The sequence below is a fragment of the Passer domesticus genome, chromosome 6, assembly GCF_036417665.1.
Source record: "Passer domesticus isolate bPasDom1 chromosome 6, bPasDom1.hap1, whole genome shotgun sequence".
In the NCBI taxonomy this organism is placed as follows: domain Eukaryota; kingdom Metazoa; phylum Chordata; class Aves; order Passeriformes; family Passeridae; genus Passer; species Passer domesticus.
Genome location: NC_087479.1, coordinates 55,063,372 through 55,086,817, shown reverse-complemented (window position 1 = coordinate 55,086,817; position 23,446 = coordinate 55,063,372). Strand labels below are relative to the sequence as shown.

General features: G+C 40.7%; 1 protein-coding gene across 7 annotated transcripts in view; it reads right to left on the bottom strand.

Annotated features, from left to right (window-relative positions):
- The window catches only part of SHANK2 (SH3 and multiple ankyrin repeat domains 2), a 277,285-nt gene that overhangs the window by 33,753 nt on the left and 220,086 nt on the right, over positions 1–23,446 (bottom strand). For 5 of the 7 annotated variants that reach the window (XM_064425907.1, XM_064425912.1, XM_064425909.1 and 2 more), the window contains 3 exons: positions 5,081–5,216; positions 3,263–3,343; positions 123–143 (listed from right to left, as the gene is read on the bottom strand). In XM_064425907.1, coding sequence (XP_064281977.1) covers positions 123–143; positions 3,263–3,343; positions 5,081–5,216 — 238 coding nt within the window. The remainder of the gene's footprint in view (positions 1–122; positions 144–3,262; positions 3,344–5,080; positions 5,217–23,446) is intronic. The other 2 variants (XM_064425908.1, XM_064425913.1) reach the window with 1 other exon arrangement.

Sequence of the window (23,446 nt, the reverse complement as noted above, 5' to 3'; positions counted from 1 at the left end):
ATTAATGTACATTTGACACCATAAAAGAAACTGGACCATATGCCAACATTTACATTGTTATTATCCTTCACTATGGAAAGGTGAGAAACAGGTTAAACAAGAGACAAAATGCTTCCCCTTACCCTTCTTCTTCCGTACTGAAGCTTGGAAATAGAAAGGGAAGGAACTGTGAATCAATTCTGAAGGTAATGTTTTATATGCTAAATCCTCATCTGTCATTTTGAGTGCAAGCATTATCCTTCCCTCTAAGGTGTCAGTCTCTCCCTGCTCACCTCTGCTAAACAGGTATCTCTCAAACCACAGTAGATAAAATCTGCTTTTGCCAAGCTGTTTATCAGGGTTTACGAGGAATTTCTCCCCTGCAGTTATTAAGGATACATGCAGACATTTTTTTTCCTAAGTTCTTTTTAAAAGCAGTAATTGGGGCAACTTATTGATACCAGGGCTGTCAAACTAGGACAACATCAGGCATTCCCCAATCTTTGCAGATTTAAATGGAAAGGAATCATTAGCACACTGCCATCTTTTGAATGAATTAATTTGAAGGAGAACAACTCAGATGGTCTGCTCTGTATTATGAAGAACAGAATAGCTCAAAACATGTCAATAAAACTGTAAGTAGGGTTCAGAGCCAGGCAAAGGAAGTGATTCTAATGACTGCAAGATGGATAATTTTTTTTAAAAAAATGATGTTTACCTTAGCTAGAAGACATTACAAAACTATGCACTCTAAGGGAAAGCAAATGGGGAGTTTCTATTTACATTTTCCTTCTATTACATAACAAGGGACATTCAATAAAATTAAAGGCATCACATTCAAAACCAATAAAAAGGAAATACATCTGTACACAGCACATAATTAGCCCGTGGGATTCTTTGTCATGAGACATTATTGAGACCACAAGCTTCTCCAGCTCAGGAAAAAGGGTTACACATAGGTATTGATGAGAACATCCACAGTGCTCATTTATAGGTTCTTCCTATTTGGTTTGCACATATATGGCATGAAAGGAATGCTCATTCATTAGAGAGTTTAATGGCTATAAAAATGTGGGTGTTCTCATAGCTCTCACAGATGTCCAATATATACACAAATACATAGAGGGATATATAAATTATAGATAAATACACACATACAAGCTGTGTTTTATGTCAGGAGACAACTTTTAACTGATGATAGGGAGAACACTTTCCCTGTGGAAGCTTGTTCAGTTGCTGTGCAATTTAAGAATTCTTGCCCCTTCTGGTAATAGCCCTTTTCCACAAAGGGACAAATATGAAAATAGGTAGACCACAGATGTTATTTGGAACAGCAGTCACATTGTTTGCTAGGGTGACAAATGTTCAGAGTATCACAGAAGTGGCATTTACAGACTTTTCTAGGAAGAAAGCAAATTTCTGCCACTTCTACAGCTTTCCTAGGGGACAAACACCTCTGGAACATGGTGCAGAACTATTCCTCAGAACAGAAAACTCCTGCCACTGCAAGGTCTGCTCCATCTGGATAAAGGTATGAATGGGAAATGTGCTTAAAAATGGAAATATGTCCCATGGTTGCTTGTTAAAGTAGTTGCAGTGGTTTCTGCCACTTGGTGAGGACAAACAGCAGAGCAAGAGCCACAGCTTGAGCAGGGGGGTGGGAAAGCTAAAAAATGATGGTCTCCACTGGGAACATTACTATGAGCAAGCTATTCTTCTCTAGGAAAGTGCTGCTTGGGCTTTAAGATCAATATCCCCTGTGGAGGATTGAAAAGTCAGAGAAATAGAAGAATATCCTCAGCTTGAAAGCAATTGACAGAAGAGGATAACAAAGGGACAAAAATGGAGCTTAAATGTTGCTGTCCCCTTGGGAAAGGTGGTTGATAAACCAGCAAAGTTTTACAAGCTCTCAGCACTCCATGAAAAAAAGCAAATGGAAAACACCCAGACCCACAAAGTGTGCTCCAGAAATAATATTTTACATTTTAATCCTGGAAGAAAAATGATGGAGCATTCACAAGCTGATGATACCTCGAGTTAAGCTCCTAAATTTCCTTGTACAAAAAACCCAAATTTCCTGAGATTTGCTGGAGCTAAATAATCAGACTGGGGTGGTTTTTTTTTGGTCTTCATTTGGTTGTTAGACCATAGAGAAGACAGTACCTACTTCAGCACCATTTTGCTGGGAGTTATATGATTTGACTCTCTAAAGGATGGATAGGGTCCATCTGCCCCAAAAAACACTGACTTACAGGGGGAAGAAAAGGGGCCACAAGGCTGATTCCTTCCAGTTGGCCTTCAGATGAGTCCATGTCAGGAAAACCCCAAGATCATAAAATTAAGTATTTAATTGTAGAATTACATGGGAAAATGGTTTTATTGTGTGGATTATTATACTCTATTACTCTGCAGTGAGGGACGTGGTTTGGTTTTATACCCATTTCTCACTTGCTAAACACACTGTTTTACTGCTATAGCCACATAGAAATATGCACTGGGCTTTTCTCTTTTTATATATGATTTATTCATATTTCCATGTCTTAGTCTAGCTGCAGAAATTCTACCTTTTAATGACCTAACAGATTAAAAACAGGAAGAAAAGAACAACTACCTTCCTCATTTCTAGAAAATTAATTCAAATTCCTGAAGAATTATGCATATCTAGAATGTGGATGATCAAGCAAAGGAATCTACATTTCTCAAAACTAGCAAATAAAAGACTGAATGCTCAATAATTTTTATTACCAGTAGTGAGAGGAGTTAAGTTTATATCATGCACGGAAGTCAAAGTGATATCATAATATGCACTTTTTCAGATCAAATGAAACAAGTTGAAGTTGAAGCTGCTTTAACACTGTCAGCTTTTAATAACAGCTTCTGGCAGCTTACCTTTATCCACTAATGAGAGGCCACAGAAATTTAAAATAAAACAATATTAGATGAACTGAAAATTTAGAAAGCAAAGCTAACAAAACATGATACAGCATTATTTTCTCTTTTTATTATTTTTTTTTCTCTTTTTTGGTAGATGTGCCAAACTTTGATGATGCATAAAATGTATCAACATTCCCTTGCGCAGCAGTAAAGGCACAAGTCTCCACAAAAATCGTTCATGCGAGTCATGCACATTTTGAACTCTCCAAAGATGCAGCATTCTTAAAACCTCCTCTGCTCTAGACACTGTACACAGTGCAGCTCCCTTCACCAATTTCACATAGAGACATATAGATAGATATTTACATCTCCACCAAGCCAGCATGCTTGCCAAAAAACACTTTCTTACCAAGCTCTTCAAGCTCTGAGGTCATGGACTTAGAGCGCAGGGTCAGTGCAGTGGTTGGAGCTCGCTTAGGAGGTGGTGGGGCTGTGCAGGGAACAGAAAAACACAAGTGTCAGCCAAAACACACCCTCTGGAAGCCCTATGCTCACAGCCACAATTCCATATCCATTTAAAAGAATAAGCTCCATGAAATAAGGCGAGAATAAATACCTACATGTGGAGGAAAAAGCCCTGAGATGCTTTTCATGGACTGAATTTCTCCACTGTTTCTGGCTCTAGCGTAGGTTGCTTGATACATCCGCAAGCTTTTATGTAACAGGATACATAGAAACATTTAAAGCTAAATAACTGTGCACTTCTGTTTCCCAGCAGGAAAAGGGCTTTTCAGAGAAAGGACCTCGCAGCAGTGGTGCCCCTTCTGAGAAACATGCAGGGCTAAAAACCTCCTGGGCACCAGCCAATCTCTGGCAGATTAATTTAATCTCTGGAGAAACTGTTCAATCTGAGAAATACAGGAAAGACCATTCAAATGGATCTGAATTGTTAAGGTGACTCTAAGGGAAATGGGTGATCCTCAGAATATATAAGGTCTTAAAATATCCAGGCAATAATCTAGCACAGAAATTACCATCTGTGCTTTAGTATCCTGGTAACAAATATTTCTGGTGGTCAGAAAAGATCATCTCATTCCAACCCCTCTGCCACACCTTCCACTATCCTCGGTTCTCAAAGTCCCATCCATCCTGGCCCTGGACACTTCCAGGAGTGGGGCACCACAGCTTCTCTGGACACCCTGTGGCAAGCCTCACCACCCCCACAGTAAAGAATTTCCCACTAATATTTAGCCTAAACCTTTCAGTTTAAAACACTGCCCCTTGTCCTATCCCTACATTTAAGGTCAATATGATACATACCAAAAGGCAGAGGCAAAAAGGTTTGTTTAAAATGTGTGAACAGTATTTCCATCAAGCCAAAAATAATGCAAGACCATGATGGGACATTATTTAGTTTAACACAGCCTTTCCCCTCCACCCCACAAGCTAGTCTAATTATTTTTTTGCTTTTAAATTATTATTATTATTATTGCTTTTTAATTATTATTATTTTTAATAAGCAGTGGAGGTGAAAAACACTTCCAGCACAGACATAAAGTTTTAGTTTCAAGGAGCAGGAGGGATCCTGGAGTGCCAGCTCCTCACCTGCTCCCGTGCTGAAGAGCCAGGTGTGTGTGAGTGAAACTTATGGGACTGTGGGAGGAACAGGAACTTTCAGCAATGTGCTGCAGCTGCAAGGAGCACCAGTGAGCTGCTTAATTATAATTATGAGGGCCTAATGACTTCCTAGCATAGCTGGGAAGCCAAACTCTGGGGCATCTAAGGTGAAGGAAACAGTGTAAATTCCTTTTTTGTTTCCTCTTTTTATTGGGGTGAAGATTTCATGGTGGTTTTTTGGATGGGTGGGTGAGAAACACTGCTAAAAAACCCCCATGTCAAGTACATTTGAAATTAATAAAAGATCATCTCTTCTTAGTGCTTTTCCTCTCTCACTACTGCAAGAAATTTTACTACAAGATCCTCAAACATATACATGTGAAAAAGTCACAAAGATTAATGCCAAGCGTGATGAGAGAACATTGCTCTTTTGGCCACATGTTAATGTCTAACCCAACAGAATTAAATCACTCCAACTTAAACAAGAACAGGGCATTTCAAATTTGAGAAGCAAAGTCTAATAAATCAGAATTTAGAAAACAGCAATTTCATACTTGGTTTTCTGTGAAGGAAGAGCAGAAGAGTCCATTAGGAAGAGAGAAAAATGTACCTTTCTTCCTTGCTGTGTCATCTGGATCAAGATTCCTGGTTACTGTGACAACCTTCAGCACGAGGTGATTGCCCCCCTGTCGAATCATGTTCACCACCTGCCTGTGGCCAACTTTCACTACGTTCTCATTATTAACCTGCACAGAAAGGAAGGAGTCTTTTAGACCAAAATGCAGAAAATTTTCGTTCTATCATTTTTATAAAAAGAATGTGGAAGGAACAGATAGATAGAATTTCTAGTTACTGTCTTTTAATGAAAATATGTATTTAAGGAACAGTGCACAGCTGACATGATGACAGAAAACAAAGCTACTCCTTTGGGAAATGCACATCTAAATAAATTCAATGAAATCATGCCCTTTACATATTTTATTTACAATTACTAGAATTTTTCTTCTGCATGTTTCTGGAAGGATCTCCTGTCCTGGAAGCAAAGGCAACAGGGCCATAGCAGGCCCAAAGAGTGTCCATGGAAAAAGAAGAGTTAAATACATGAAGCCCTGAGCAGTAACTGTGGTCATGCCAATTAAACTTCAAACTGCACTGCAACACTTAGCTTTGTGGAAAAAAAATAAAATAAAAAATATATACATAGATATGTACTCTCCGTAATTTCTAGTCCTAAATCATCATTTTTGCTGGATTTTTCTTTCCATAATATCAATTAACAGACATAGAAGAAAGCAGAGGCATGTAAATAAGCACGGCTAAAAGTAATTTATTTATTCATTCAATCTAGAAGGAGTCACTGAAAGTTATCTGAAATTTGAATGATGACAACATGTAAGACTGAAGTGCTGCCTGTGCTATTTGAACATAAAAGATATTGAGGAATGGAGGAAGAGCTGCTGCCAGGATACATGCTGGGAAGTTGATCTCTCTCCAAAATTCCACTGACTCAGTAATATTTCACTGAGATCATTCAATGCCTCCCAAAATGAACAGTCATTTTCAAAGTAAGTGTTTTTAGCCTCCTCTATTTATTCTGACAGGCTGGGCATCTCACACTCTAAAGGATTTACAGTTCAGAGCAGAATATCTCATTAAATATTATTGCTGTTTAGCGGAACAAACAGCACAAGCCGCCCCACTCCAACTTGAAATCATTTTTCCATCCATTGTCTGGAAGGAAAACCTTCCTTTTTCTCAGGCTTCAGCTGAGCCAAAATGCATTTTAATGAACCAGTGCATTGGTGAGCCATCTTTTCACCAGAGTGCTGCAGTGGGGAGCCTACAGGACGAGCTGTGTGCTCTGTGCCTGAGCTCGGGGTGCTTTTGGAGATGCTTTTTTGGTTCCATGTACTGTGACGTAGGTGGAACACATGCTGAACATCCAGACCTGTTGAGCAGGCAAAGACGAAGTTCTCTCATTCTGTAGGTGGAGGGTATAAAAGAATATTGATTTAAATAGGACTCTTGCTGGTTTGCTTTATTTTACACCTCCTTAGCATCTGGTATTTAATTCCAAGAGATATTTATTTAGCTGGACCAATGGCATCTAAATTTAATCTGTCTAAAATACTGAAGCAAACAGTGTTACCCATTTACTTCTGAATCCTTCCAGTATTAAAGCCTCAAACAGGTAATTTTTTTCAGATGAAAAAAAAATCATGTAATTAAGAATTATGGAATGCATCCACTCTATTTTTACTGGAATTAAATTTCAAGCTTGAAAATTAGTAAGGATTACAATGTAATCCCTAATGCTGTCAAAAAATAGAGCCCTCCAAATAAATCAAAAGTCAATATTAATCAAACACATGTACACTTCACTAGTGTAAAGTGATAAATGTGTAATATGATAAACAGCTTATGCAGCATCCCATCTGTTCCCATCGTTCTGTGCAATGATATTTAACATTTAGAGCAGGAGCAAATATATACAACACATTTTTTTAAAGCTGCCTCAGAAACAGAACCTGTAAATGACTGTTTATAGCAGCTTTGTTGAAAAGGCACAGTTACAAGAGCTGGGACTGAAAAGATTGATCTGAAAATAAATAAAATAAAAATATTGATAGGAGAGCTGGAGGTTATTTAACTCAGAGTCTTACGGAAATACTAGAGAACAAAAGAATCATGGAACCAGAAGAGCAGAACCTCATCTTCACAGTCTTTAGCACTTCAGGGGTAAAACTGGAGCATGATTACAAAGTAATAACTGGGGAATTGTCAACAGCTTATAAGTGACATTATTTCTTTTACCCTTCTTCAATATTTCATCCAGAAGCCAAATGCCTGCAGGAAGGGCTGTTAAGCAGTGAGAAACCAGAGTTCAAGCAGGTTTGTTTGACAGCTTTAGTTGGATTTATTCAGCAAAACTTTTCCAGATGAATAATTCGAGGCAAATCTCTCTCAACTTCCACTTCAAGCTTTGGCAAGGGGGAGTTTGTAAACCAGTAAAGCAGTTATCTATTCCAACTGTGCCAATTCATTTCATAATCACCTGTATTCTCTGCATTAAAAGTAATCCTACTCTTTAAAACACTCAAAAACTACTTTTTCTTTTGGCAGCTAGGTGTTTGGAAGGAAGCTCTAGAAACAAAGAGTAAAGTTGTTTTGCAGGCACAAATTTGTGTCTTTCCTTCTTCTTCAACCCAATCTTTCTGCATATTTTCTGCAATCTTTCACTGCAAAACATGAGGTTCTTATTTTCCTTCTACTATTCCACAAAACATTTTTCTGCTATGTCCTTCATAAATAAGTGAAAATAGATAATAGAAATAGACATGTGAGGAGGCTGGGTCTATGCTACATCAATGAAATCTGGTCATCCAAGGAACAAAATGAAAGGAAAACTGTCCTTTGGGACACCTCACAATTTTAACAACTCTCTCTATCCACTCTGGACTCTGGGGAAAAGCCTCAGAATTCTGTATTTTTAAAAATCGTCCTTTATTATAATCTGGTTACTGGGTAGTGGAACAGAAATTACTTTGAGAGAATTAATTCATGAAGTAATATGATCTCATGAATGTCTTTAAAAATAGTCTAAACAGGCTGGATAAAAACTTTTTTTCCCCTGAAATGCAGTTATGAAATGGGTTGGAAAAATATAATATAATATAATATAATATAATATAATATAATATAATATAATATAATATAATATAATATAATATAATATCATATCATATCATATCATATCATATCATATCATATCATATCATATCATAGTAAAATAACCTGCACAGTAAAATAACCTGCACATTGTAAGCTGGCAGATGCATGAGCTGGAACACATTCACCAGAGCAGCATTCCCGTAGGAAGGTGCAAAAGGAAAAAAAAACCACTACCAGAGAAAGAGACCTTTGCAGACTTTGTTCTATTAATTTAAAAAAAAAAAAAGATAGGAAAAAAAGGTCTTGATTTCTTCAATGCATCATCCTAATCCTTCTACTACCAAAACATTCCCTCAGTGAAAAAGGCAGTCAATAATTTTTAACAGCAATTAAGTAGACAGAACTCCATCATTATGCTTGGGATGCCCATTGCAGAATGGTTGAAGTTGGGAATGCACATCCTCCCAGAAGAAGCATCTCAGAAGCTCTTCCTTATCTGCTGAACTACTTGAAAAAAAAAAAAAAAAAACAAAAAACCAACAAACCCCCAAACCCGTTACACACACTTACAACCCCCTGCCTACATGCTTTTTAAAATTCACCCTTTTTGATAAATATTTCACACACACAAACCCAATCACAATTTGTACCAGCGAAAATAAATAGCTCACAAGAGATTTTGCAGGCTCAAATGATGCTTCTGCATTTCAAGTAACCACGGAGTTGTGCACATGGCACTGCCTGTCAGCAGCCAGTAAGAGTTTCCCATCTGGAGACTAAAATGTGAGAGGAAGAAAGACACAGTGACCCAGAGACTTTTGGGAAGTTATTTGTGCTCTCAGTGCACCCACAGTGCCAGCCCAGGGGTCACCCACTGAAAACCAGCAAGGGGTTGTGGTGTTTGTGGCCATACTGGGATTGGCTGGAGCAGCTTTTAGCACAAACCAGCACAAATGCTCAGATTTGCACCTGACAAGCATATTTAGTGTCAAAAACTCTATTATTTATCCTCTAAATTCATTCTAAAGCTGGATTTAATGGGCTCATGGACAGCACAAGGGAATCCAGAAAGGCTTATGTGAAAGTAAATTTGCACAAATTCTGTTGGCAGAATACTTCTTATTGAGCATCCCAGGAAAGACCTGAATGCAAAAATAACCACAGATTCAAAGGAGCAGGCAAGTTAAACAGGTCCAAAGCCAAAAGATGCTTTGGTGTAATGACATTTTATGTGCTTAAAAAATGCACTTCACTACAAATGATATCAAGATTCACTTTCCCAAAAACCTAGCACATGATTTTAACCTGTGTCTTAGATTAAAATAGAAAGTAATAATATAACATATAAATGAGTCCCATAATGGAAATTAATTTATGAATTTGTCTCTGCAAACCAAATTATTCCCATCCCACCAAAGAAGCTTAAATAGACAGAAGCAAATGTCTTCAGTTCACCAGGCTCCAACTATTCATTTATTTAAATAGTTTCTCAAAAAGGCCTTGAAGAGTCTCTGAAAATTCCTGAAGATTTTCTAATACAAATGGGAAGTTTATTTACATTCTGATCTCCCACATAAACATCACTGATTCCCACAGGTGCTTGACCTGTATATTTGATTAAATATCCCATTTAATCTACTTTGGTGTAAAAGATGCTTCAGAGGCTTCATGCACTCTATTGATTTAAAAAGAAAAGAAAAGAAAAGAAAAGAAAAGAAAAGAAAAGAAAAGAAAAGAAAAGAAAAGAAAAGAAAAGAAAAGAAAAGAAAAGAAAAGAAAAGAAAAGAAAAGAAAAGAAAAGAAAAGGAGAAACCAAACCAAACCAAAACAAAAAAAAACCAAAACAAACAAAGAACTTCACAGAAGCAGGGATACAAGGATGTGGAAATTCCAGCTGACATCTTGCATTAATGGTGTTTTTGCAGTAATCCACTTGCTCATAGATTTGCCTGCCCTGGTGGCCTTACTGCATGGGATGTTGTAAAGATGAAGCCAGTGAGCATGGAATTGGACTAGGTGATCAAAGGAGGCAACTTCCCACCTGAATTCTGTCATTTATGGGGTTTGTCCAGAAGAAGAAATATTATAAGGAAGTATTTGATAGCCATTCAGAAAAAAAGTACACATGAATTAAGGGAAAAGCATCAAAATCGTTCATAGCCTTGCTACAGTATAAATCTCTTGGCATAAACTCAAATATTGGGGCACACAAACAAGATAAAAGATGCCTAAAAGAAAACACCCTGTGGAGAGACAATGTCCTGAAGTTTTGGATTCCATCCTGTCACCACATTTGCCCCTGTCTGCACATGGGGAATGTTGTGCCATCTCTGCTGCAGCTCCCGTGGCAAAGGGAAATGTCACTGCCTGGTGCTTGCTCTGGGCGAGGGCAGCAGGACAGGCTGGAGCCTGCTGGAACCTGGCTCCTGCAGGCTTGCTCCAGCCAGGCAAAGACTTTTCCCTGGGCTAATTCAGCAGTGGCAAAAATGCTGAGGGATGTGGTCTCTGCCTGGAGACAGCAGAGCTGTCGAGGAAGGGCTCAGCCGCTTCATCCCCACGAGTTGCACCAAAGCTTCAGTTGCGCTCAGGAACATCTATTTCTGAGAGAGGCACTGGAAGGAAGAGGCATCTCAGATCATAAACTCCAGACTCCTTGGTTGTCATGGCAACTGCATCACAAAATTTGTTTCTTAACATTTAGCCCAGCTCCATCTTGGAACTTCTCAGTTTTCTTGTCCCTGCTATTCCTGTTAGGCCCAGAACCTCTGAGAAGTGGTATTTTTTCCAATTTCTGTCCTGTTTCTATTATTTTCTTCCTGTGTAAAGCTACCAAAAGCCTAAATAGACTTTATTTCCCTCTTACTTTCCCAGCATTCTACAAACATATCATGTGGGAGTAATGTCCTGCCTTGGTTAAACACGTTTTAATAATATGACAAAGTTGAAAACCTGAATGGAGCATAACAGCTGTCAGTCCTTCAAAGACCTTTAAAAATATTTTTTAACGTGTCTAACGTTAGTCAAACTGGCGTATAAAGATGGTCATACATCTATCTGTGTTTCACCCAGCCAAGACTGGCCCCATGCCAGTGTCTGACCTCCCTCAAGGGAAATGCACAACTTGTTTTCTTCTAGTAAGTACAAACTCACTGGATTAGTTTGGGATCAAAGCTGATAGCCCAAAAAAGCAGCAGGGTTAAGTGTTGCTTTTCATCTCTTACCCATGGTATGATTTAAAAGGCAGAACTATGTTAAATTAGCACTCTTATCTAAAATTTTGGATTTTGCATACTTATATCTAACCTGAAAGCTGTTTCAAGTAAGTGACTTCCATCCTCATGAGACTACACAGAACATTTAAACATCACTCAATTACTTGGACCCTGTCCTATTAAAAATAATGGCCTCCATTAATTAGTACCTGTTCCTGTTTTGAATCCTTTGGTTTAAGTCACATTTCATTGGAGAGGTTCAATTAACTTTATTGCAGTTGATTGAACTGCAGTGTTCTGCAATCAATTAAGTGGCACTTAAGATGAATTTGTCTGATGTCTGCCAGGTGCAAGAGGTGGCAGCTTCTCATGTTTTAACTTCTCTCAGGGAAAAAATATCCAATGAACTGTGCACATCTGTTTTGCTTCTTTTTTGCTTAAAATAAACTCACTGAAGATAAGCCGATAACTAATTTTTTTTGCCCACATTCCAATGCTCAAAAAAAATGTACTAGTTTAAAATTCAGCGAAATGAAAATGAAGTTTGAAGTGCAACAGAGAGTACCTTTACATTATTCATCTTGTGAACATGCCTCTTATATTGAATTTGTTCTCATAGCCTATAAATTATGGTACATAGACAGAACCAAAAATAGGGTACCAAAAAATAGCAAACTAGAGGTCACCCATATAAAGAAACATCTCTAGCATGTCTGCCCTTCACAGATGAAAGCATGCATGAAAGTCTAAAACTGCTTAACCACTGCAACCAGAGCTGCTTCCATCTCATTCCCCTGGCATATCCAGTCATCCTCCTCTGCTGGGGGTGCTCTAAGGTGGGGGCAAGGGAAGGGGAAAAAGGGGAAGGGGAAGGGGAAGGGGAAGGGGAAGGGGAAGGGGAAGGGGAAGGGGAAGGGGAAGGGGAAGGGGAAGGGGAAGGGGAAGGAAAGGGGTCCAAGCTGCTCATTCAAGCAGTGGGAAAACAAACTCCCGTCCCTCCATGCTCCTCTGCTGGCCAGTCAGCCACATCTCAGTTTGCTGCTCCCTCTGCACGGTCACTGATGCTTCATGAGGTCTTTCTGATAAACTGACTCCAGAGGGGAAAAAAATAGTCAAAACTTAAAAGGATGATTTTGCCCTGGATGACAGACTGTCACAGGGATCTGAGTGCTGGGCCAGCTTGGGGCAGCACAGTGGGTGGAGCTGCTCTGTTCTGCTGATCCAGGGCAGCAGGAAGAACAGGGTCCCCTTTGGGCAGAGTGCATTTCCAAGCTAGGCCTATCCCTGGAGCCAGTTCCAGCTCTCTCCTGTGCTGCTGTGTGGGACAGGAACGGGGAGCAGAGGGAGCTGAGGCAGCATTCCCATTCCTGCTGTGCCCTCAGAACAGTGCCCACCTGCACGCCCTGCCCTAAAGGGGTGAAGGGCTTCAGAACCTCCTTAAACAATTCCCATCCCAAGGCTGGAGGAAAACAGGAGGCTGTGTTCCACACTAAAAATATCATATTTTATCAAATGGGGAGTTGCAGTGCTGTTATGCAAGCACTGGGAGGACAATGGATCTTTATTTGAATTCTGAATGAACCACTTGATAAGTATTTACAGGAGGTAGAAGCTCGCAGGCTGAGCCCTTCTATTTTTAAAGCTGTGCATACCTACACTAAAGACCATTAGGCAGAGAATTCTAAAATATGGATCAAAATATAGATCTCTTTATAAGCATTAATAATACAGCCCAATATTCATTTACATTAGGTAAGCACCCTAAGTCAGGCAACACAATTTAAAATTAAACCTTGTACATGGGATATAAACTGCCTGGTTTTGTACATTTCAATGATTTTCTGTTAAAACCTTCCCAGAGATTACACAGATATATTGACAGAAAGTGTTGTCATCATGTGTTGATAATCTATATTTCCTCCTCCCACATACAGTCACTTTCCAGAAAATGCATCTGCTCTAAGAACAATATTAAAAAAAATGTATTGCTCATGCATCCCTCTTTATGCAGGAAAGCCTAATCTTAGAGCAGATGGAGATAATTCTTTCTTAAAGCCATGTTAGTTTTAACAAGGCTGCCTTAAACTTGGAATCCCTTGGAAATTTAATTTGGAGGCCATGGGAATGAGGACTGAAATCTGGGCCTGAGGAGTGTCTAAGCACATACAGAATAATCAAACTCACATAAAAAATGTTTTCTGTGTTAGAACAGAATGAAGAAATACCCATCAGTCAGCTGGTAATGTGCGAGTGTCTTGTCTTATTTTAATTTAGAAAATTACTGATTGCACTAACCATACTGCAGCTTTGTGCGTGTTTTATGCCAGACTTCCCAAATTGAAGATAAACCCCAAAAAGAGATATCAGTGGTGGAGTCATTGCACAGCATCGTTACAAACATGGAAACGTTTAGTTCAAAACAACCTCAAAACAACATCCAAATCTATAGGCACAATTGTAATGTAAAACAGACAGGAGACACAAATACCATGTTACACAATATTAACTCAACAAAGGCAACCAAAGACAACTTTCGCAGCTCTTTTAAAAGAAAACAAACTTGTTTATAAGAGCAACTTCATTAATTCATAATAAGGCTTTTTGTTACCACTTCAAACAAATGACAAGTAATTTACTTGCTCTCCACACAGAATAACCACTTTTTATCTTCTCAAGCAAGAGTACAAGTGCAAAAAGCTCCTCTGTTAAGAGGGAATGATTTATTTTGGTGAGTGAACAAGCATCAGAGGAGGATAAGAGCAGATTCCTCAGAGCATTTTGTCATAGAGAATAAGAATCATCAACAAACCTTTCATTAGGTTTGATTTTATTTGTAAATACTTTGGAAATAAAAATCTATTTTGGGACGATCTGGTGACTCACAGAGCACGAGGCAATTTCCTGCCCTTTAAAGAGGCTCCACCTTGGCTACAGAGAGCACCAGTCCCGAGGGAACACCCTCCCAGCAAGAGGCAGAACAGTGGAGCCAGGCTTTGCCTTCTGCACTGCTTCCAGCCTGCAGCAGCCAGAGATGCTGCAGCCTCTCTTTCGGGGACATTTGCTCCACAGTCTGATTCTGTATCCAAAGAAAGCTTTGGAAACTCCTTTGGAGACCCTTCCTGCCTTCTAGCGGCCAGAAGGAAGCCAAACCTGTCACCTGCTTCCTTTCAGCACCCGGAGCCAGCAGCAGCAAGCTCAGCTGGGTGATGCTGGGGATGAGTCTGTGCTGTTACACACTGACATTTCAGGAACGCTCTCAAGAGCTGCACAACCTGGTGCCAACAGAGCAGCACAGCAGAAGAGCCTTGTGGAGATAAGCATGCCCCAAACCTGAGCACAGGCATCGAAGAGAGGGAGACAAACAGAGCACGAATGGCAAACAAAGCCCAAGCAGCAACCACATAACAGGATTTTCAGTCAGAAAGCAGCAGCTTCATTTGTACCAACAGTAGTTTTAGGATCACTAGAAAAGATGTCTAAAATTACAATTTTGCAGACTTGTTCTCCTGCCACCTAAATTTTCTCTGCAATCCAGCTCCCAAAATTAATGAACAGCAAAGCTCCACTGAGTTTGCAAAATATTTCGGAATGTAAACTAAGTCTTAAGCACACAAGGAAAAATCAGAAAAAACATAGTTTGTTAAGAAGAACAGAAAGAGATGGTGCTGCCCCACACCAAAGAGCAGAAATGCTATGTGCTTCCAAAACTAAGGGAGGGAAACTTTGATTTAGACACCAAATATTATGCAAATCCCTTATAATTCAAATTAAATTTCTATCCAGGTGTTGTAGAATGGAATTTAAATGTTAACCAAGCTCTTAGGCAAAGGTTTCAAGCTTGGAGACACTGTAGAAAGAGCTAATATTTCCCACAAAGTTGGAATTGCCAAAAGCTGTGTCAGGGTGACTCGGACACTACCCTTGATGGATGGGTTCAGGGAGACCCAGGAGCTCAAATTCCCAAGGTGCTCAGTAAGCTGCATCCCCCTGCACAGGAGATGAACCCACCCAAGGTGTTGGAATGGCTCCTGTGAGCACCTGATGTGCCAAAACTTCATCCTAAATCCCCATCCAGGGAAGGGCCAGTGACAGCAATGCAGATGGAATGTCACCCACCTCATCCAGCCCCTCCTGAGCGCTCACCCTCTGCTGGGCTACTAAATCCTGCTTGGCCATTGCCTCCAAGGGCACTCCCACTGCAGGGTTTGGGAAGCAGCAAAGGCTGGGGACCGTTGCCAGGGACTGGGTGGGCGCAGCTGCCTTGCTTTGGAGCCTGACTCCATCTGTGTGACAGCACATTGCTCCCTGCCAGTGGCCACACATCCCAGAGAACACGGAATACTTGAATTTCCCAGCCTATGTGAATTCTACACGCTGCAGATAAACCTGGGAAAAAGAACTTTGTATTTTGCCAAAAGTGCACCAGGTAACCCTGCTGGAGGTTACCGGTTTCATTTCACAGCTCGCAGGAACAATTCCTTTAGTGCCACGTTGCTCACATGGCTTTCCCACCTCACATGGAGACAGAACTGTGAGAAGGAGGCACACTCACAGCTCTAATGTATAAATTTTAGATGACTTTAAAGTAGTGATTGATTCTCCTTGAGTGCCATCCTCTTTTTTATTCCAGCCTCTGAGCTCTTTGCCTAATTGCCCAAATTGCAGTAGCATCACATCTGATTTCTCTCCAAATACCTTGACCTAAATCAGCTTTGTCCCAGTTACTGGCATTGACAAGTCTGGCAATGGTAGAGGGATAATTTCAGTGCATCCTAATATGCTTTTTATTGATTTCCAGGTGGGCTTTTTTTAGACTACAGGGAAGACAGCCATGAAAGACACGATTTAGATTCTGGAGTCTGACTGAGGCAACATAAAAGCTTCAGCTCTAGGAAACATTGTAAGAAGCAGCCTTAGTGTGTGCTGCTCACTCCTACTACTGTGTCCCCCAAATCCTGCACAGGCAGCACTCCTGGAACTGCATAAATCCAGGGCAGAATATCTTCTGCCACTGGCTTTGATTGCTGCATGACTGTCAGCCTTCAGAGCATCTTCCTGCAGAATGCAAGGAATGCCTGATGCATGACCAAAGCTCCCGAGCGTCTCTGAAATTAAAACTATTTTTAGCCACCCTAAATATATGCTGTCTGAAATAGTTAAGTGAGCCATTGTTGCTAATACATAGTTCCTTTCACACACGTATAGAATGCATGCTTATCACCCAGAGCACATTCCTTACTGAGGGAGCACAATTTTGTCCAGAGGAATGGAGAAAAATGTAGGTGTGTGCACTAGAGGCACCAGAAATAACTCTGCCAAAAGGCATGGGAACAGCAAAAGGCTGGGGGGTTCCGAGGCAGCACTTTAAAAACAAATCAATCAATCAATCAATCAGGCAGACAAAAAGATGCCATTAATTAGTCTTTCTAATTTCTAAGCGGGGAAGAACAGCTCTAACCTGATAGAGACTTTACCGACTCCATCAAATGGCCAATGTTGGTACAACAGGCAAGGGCTACTTAAAAATAAAACAAAAGGACAAAGGATTGGGAAAATCATCCTTTTAAGTGCAAATTGACCCCAATGTAAACGTTTCCTCAGCAGAAAGCTTTAAAGCATTTTGTTTATGTTTACATGGCAGTTCTTTCTCAGTGTTCTTGCTCAGAAGGAAAGAGCTGGAAGTGTTATGCTCCTGGAGAGACTGAATCTCCTTGTGTAATTCAGGAACTGGCTGCATCCAAAACTGGAAAAACTGATTTGTAAAATTCACTGGGGTCTGTAGGCCAAAGTTAGGGCAAATAATTCGGGTTTCCTGATTTTTTGTGCTAGTCGTCTGGGGCTGGTGGCTGTTTGCTTGGGAATTCCTGATCTCTGTAGACATTCAGGTCCAGCATTATTTTCAAAGAGAAAAGAAGAGAGTGTCTCACAGAGAAGTACTTAGAAATTGAGGATATGGAAGAAAGTAGCAACTCTCTGGAAAGTTTTCCTGCATCTATGGCATAGGCATGTGTAGGAAGTTGTGTGGATGCAAGAACTCTAAAAACAGACATTTTGTCACTTTGGTTAGAGATCAAAGACCTAGAAAACAGGATGCAGCCTCCTCAAAGCATCAGATTCTCAAGTTACTATCTAATATATTTCCATCATTGCTCAAAAATAAGTAATTTTATCATAAAATCCCAGCACCATAGAATGGTTTGGGATGGAAGAGACATTTAGAGTCCAAGCCCTCCTGCCATGGGCATGGACATCCTTCAGTAGGTTCAGGAGTTCCTTCCCATAAACCCAAACCTTAGGATAGAAGCAAATAAATGTCTCTGTTGCACATAAAATAAAGCAAATTTATTGGAACTTTTGAAACCAAGTCAAGATTGCATCTTAGAACTCTATCATTACCTATCTTCACCAAGATTAAACTGATAATCGCTCCAGAATAGACAGGATCTTGGGGTTAGTTGCTTAGCAATTGAAACTTCTCTTTCAGAATCTAAAGGAGGCCTAACAGCACCTTTTGTGATTATAACTTGAAGTTTTCCTTCCTGACAGTGCAGCTGTGATGTTCTCAGCTACAAATCAATCACCTAAACCTTTACTTTATTTTGATAACACGGCTCCTGCTATGCATGGGAAATAAATTCCTGTCTGCCTGAATTCTGAGCTTTAAGAGCATTTCATCAGAACCCTAATTTGGTGCCATTAAAGTCTATTCCCACTGATGGTGGCTCAGCTTTTCTGCACCGAGACACTTTACAAATTCTCGATCACCCTCACCAGGCAGGAATATGACAAATACAAATCTTTCCCACCCACTTCAGTAAGATCAACTAAATAATCCGGGAAACACGGATGGATCAAGAATTAGGATCAAATTCATCTTTTAACTATGGAAAAGGTTTCTGATAACACTGAGGAGTTAAGCCACTAACAAAGAATAACTCAGAACTAGGACAGAGCCTGTTTTCTTCAGCCAGAAAGGCACATGCCCAAACAAAATAGTGAAATGGATAAATTTTACAAGCCAAGAATAAGAAGGAAGGATGGGTTGCTGGCTGTGATAAGAAATCAAGGTTCATTTCCTCCACCTGGAAAAGACGAAGTGATCTTTCACTTTTCAAATCAGTGTAGTACAAGTCATATATTTTATGGTTTTGCTTCTTGTTTTGCCTTCTTATCAGGAAATGCAGTATAATTTTAACTTTTTTATTCAGGTCTGGAGTACTGAATTCATTACAGCTCCAACCAAAACATTAGCAAAGTCCTCTTAAATATTTCCATCAGGAAATCCTAATTATCAACTGTGGCTTCAATTGCCTTCTTTGCTCCTGTTTTTGCTTTCCCTGGAAAAGTGACATTCATTTTGCCTTGGAGCATGTGCTGCTTTTATATTTTCCTCTTCATGTCTTTGAAAATGAGGACGACCACCTCTTTACAAAGCTCATGGGCAGCTTCTCACTCCCTGCTACTGCAGCATCCCCACATCCCCACCGTGGGTTAATGAAGAATGCCCTCACTTAACTGTGCACAACTGGATTTATTTCTCCTTTTTTTTTTTTTTTTTTTTTTTTGGCCTCACCCCGGGGTTATCACATAATTTATCAAGAAGAGATGAAGCATTCTGTTTGACATAGCTGCAGCCCATCTGGAAGGTTGCAGGAGATGTAATGTGGCCAAGAGCAATTATTTCATCCTGCACCATGACAGCCAGCAAGAAGCAGCAAACAACAAAAAAACCCTCACTGTGAATTATATAGGTGCAGAATTTTCACTGTAAAAGCTGGATTAGCTAAAAGCTTCCTAGATAATACTTAGTCACAGAAAGAATAAACTCTGGTTACTTATTTCCTTCCCTTTTGTCATGCAGCAAGTCACAGATTAAAAAGACAGAAACAGGGAAGTCAGGCACTTTGAGGGTTTGCCAGTATTTTGATTAGTGACCAAAGTCAGTGAACTGCACTTTGTCTTGTCTTTTATGTAAGAATAAGGATGAGTCATGCAAGACTAAAATAAACACCTTCTTAGAGGCAGCCTTGCTATAAATAGCTGCTACATCTTTAGTCCTCCCCAGTAGAAACTACTCTATTACTAAAGCAGTAGTATGGAGCAGAGCGTGCTCAGGGATGAATTCTACCTCTGCTGCTTGCACCTTCCTGTCTGATGGTATCAAAACAGACAACTCAGAGCAGACACTTCCTCTGGGCTTGTGTGGCACAGTTTGGCAGCAGGGAGGGCTGTGTGGGTGGCTGCTGTGAACATAAGATCCTGCTGGAAGGTTCTGCCACGTCTGATGGAGCCAATGCCAAGATGAACTCCATGCTGGCCATGGCCAAGCCCACCAGGAACGGTGGGAGCACCTGAGTGGGAAAAAGTGAGAGAAAAAGCTCTGCAGGCCCCCAGGTTAGGGGAGGAGGAGAGGCAGGAGGTGCTCCAGATGCCAGAGGCACTGTGCCCCTGCGGCCCATGGAGGTCCACAGGGAAGCAGAGATCCACCTGCAGCCTGTGGAAGAGCCCAGGGGAGGCTGTGACCCCACAGGAGTCTCCTGCAATCCTGCAGGAGACCCACGCTGCAGTGGTCTCTTCCTGAAGGACTCACCCCAAGGAAGGGACCCACGCTGGGGCAGTTTGGGAAGAACTGCAGCCCATGGGAAGGACTGATGCCTTCCCATGAGAAGTTCATGGAGGATTCTCTTCCCCTCTCTGGAGCAGGGAAAGGGTGTGAGGAGTCCAGCCACTGAGGAGGAATGAGCACCACTGGCCACGTGTGATGGACTGGCCATGGCCCCCAGTCCCCATCTCACTTCCCACGGTGGGGGAAAATCAGGAGGAAGCTGAGCCTGGCAAGAGGGGAGGGGTGGAGGGGAAGGAGTTTTAAGATCTGTTTTATATTTCTCATTATCCCAACCTGAGCTGTTATAAATTAAATTAATTTTTCTCTGAATCACATCTGTTTTGTCAGTGACAGTAGGAGTGATCTCTCCCTGTCTTTGTGACAGCCCAGGAGCCTTTTGGGGTATTTTCTCTCCCTGAAACACTGGTACATACATGAACTCTGCCTGCCACTGATACCAAAGGGAAGCTTAATTTCTGACTAGAAAACAGGAATACTTCCTATTCCTAAAACATAAATCCTGTCTGTGAACTATTCTGTACAAAGAGAAAATCTTTTCAACGTATGCATCCCATAATAAACACATGAATTATATTTTGACACTTTGAGGAAACTATTGAACCATTACATGTCTTTCAGGTGTCATTGGGTAGGAAGGAGTTTAACCATTTTTATACAAAAACATTCAAAAATTAGCTGTTTGTCAAGGGCAGAACACTACCCAGAGAACACCAACCAAGGAAAAAAACCTTCCACAGCACAGCAAAGCTCGCCAAACCCAGGGAAAGGAAAACTTCCCTGAGCTATGACTGCACCATGAGGAACTCTTCCTGCTTATCCCAACAGACAGGTTCTTCCTGCTTCAATGTGCCTCAGACCACTGCACTGGATTTATGCTTCCCTGGAATTAAACAGTTTTCAGGTGCTCTCAAGCCTTCCAACCTCTGAATTACACCAATCACCTCCTGTTCTTTCATCTGAGCAGTTAAAACAGCAGTTAAACAATGAGCCTGGTATATTGATGGTTATCCTTTGAGACATTATGGACAAGAGTATTTTTCTGGGTTGGATCAGCCCTCTGTACAGGGATGACTTATCCCAGTTAGAACCTACCTCTGCAGCAGAGCTGTTTTATTTCAAGATGGTCAGAATGATAATTTTTTAAAGCACATTTTATAATTGTTCAAGGGGGAGAGCAATTTTTAGAAAAACTAGAGAATGCCCTGCAGGTTCAACACAACTGATCTTTCATTTACAAGCCGCAAACTGTCAGGTCACTGAATATTGTCCTTCAAAACTGACAACCAAGACTGGCTCCTATTAGAAAAACATTGTTGGTGGCTTCTCCAAGACTTAAAAACCCCATTTAGCTTCTCGTTTCCTCTGTTAGGTTCTTTTAATTATGTAGCCAGACTTGGAAAGGCCAAACAACAACAGATTCTTCTGTGGCTCTCACAGTCCTCTGGCATTAGGAACATATGTCATTTGTATTTTATCAGACACCAAAGGAAGTTAATCTTGCTTCTTGGGCACTTCTGAATTATTTCTGGCAAAGAGAGGCATTGAGATTAGAAAGGGAATAGTCCTGACAGCAGGAGAAGTTTCTTTGCAGCCTTTAAACCACACTACCCCTTCCCCCACATATAGCAAGTATTCCAGGTTTCCATATATTTACATAAAACTTTATTCTCCTAAGTTAATGAACTAAGTGCGGTGAATTAACAGGTTATTAGAAACTTTTTCACAATATAAGCCTGGATCAAATGGCAATATTCCAGTGGAGCACTACCAGGTGTGCTCCCAGGGAGGTGTGCAGGTCTGCTGGCAGGAAGGCACCTGCATGGCAGAGAGGTCCCTGGTCCTGCCTTCCCAAATGGCTCTCCCAGCACACCATATGTTTCACACACAGCATCCCAGATGGATGCTGAAAGGGTTCATTAATTCCTCAAACCCAGATTTCTGAGGGTCTGGACAGCTCATACCTTTGTAGAAGAGGGAGGGAGAAATAAGAGCCAAAAACAAAATTGGGGGAAATTAAGATGTGTGCAGGGATGGTGGGAAGCAGCTCTGAATTCCTTCCTTTGGACCCTGCGCTCCTGGACTGTCTTGTTCCATTGAAATAATTATCTGTACACAAATGACATTTTAAACACAGCTTCACTCTTGTGGCACCAGGCACAACTTTGGAGGCCTTGCTTTGCTCAGAGCTGCAGACTGCATTAGTCATAACATGACTTAACCTTTGAAGGAGCAAATCCATGGCCCACTAACATTTTTGGAGGGAAAAATTTCATAACATCCCAAGAGCCAGAACAATCCATCAGGGCCTCTCCAGTTCTCCTTTTTGCTTTAGTCTTTTGAGGCACTGCTGTCTGCCTTACATCCTGCCATTTTTCTCCTGCCTCAACACAAGGTTGTGATGAATAATATTCATTCCCTCCCTCCCTGGGTGTGGGATCAGAGTAATGCTTCATGGAACATCTAAGGAGAGATGAATGGGATCCTAGAAACACTTCCTTCAGGAACTATGCTCAAATCCTACTGCATTTGAAGGTGGAGCTTGAGAAGATCACGATACAAGTTGTCCAACAGAGGTACAAACAACAGCTGAAAAATCTAGGAGGAATAAGCCACCAAGCAAGAGCTTCCCCTGATGTACAGCCCCACACGGAGCACAGAAGGACCTCTAGTCTTCTTCATGCAAATAAATTGAAAGCTGCACTTCAGGAAAAAAAACCCCACAAATTTGTTGGAATATAAGTAAAAATTCCCTTGGTAGATGGCAGAAAAACAGAGCAAAATTTGTAATGTAGGTTTCTGCCTCCTTTTATTGTCATCTCAAATTTTGCTGGTGCTATTTGACCTCTTTTCTAGCTCTTCTCTGGAAGAACAGATGGAAGTGAAAAACATGGAAAGGAACAGCAAAGTCTTGTACCCCTCTGAGAACAACAAACAGGTGGTAGAAATTGAAATATTTTCTTTCCTTAGCAATGATTTTTTAATAGATCTTTCCTCAGACACACCTTTTCTCCACAGCCCCTGTAAGTGATAAACCAAAGAAGACAGCTTCCATTAGAACATTTCCTAAATTTCCTTAATATTTTTTTGCCTTGTCACTGACCCAGTGATAAAAGGCTCTGACATTTCGCATTGAAGAAGGCACAGATGATCTATAATCCATTTTTAACCTCTCTCTCTGCAACATCTGGACAATTATTATCCATATTAGAAGCCTCTAGTGTCAAACAACTAACAGAATGTATATCATCCAGGAAAAAATAATAAAAACACCTATCCTCTGAAGTATTTATCCAGAATTTTGTAAAGTCTGTGGCTCCGAAAGATGAAGAACGTGAGAGAGATCATCCATTCCAGAAGGACATCTCAAGATGTTCAGGGGGCAATGCCTTCAAGCTGACATTGGGTTGGTTCAGATTGGATATTGGGAAGAAATCCTTCCCTGTGAGGTTGGGAGGCCCTGGCACAG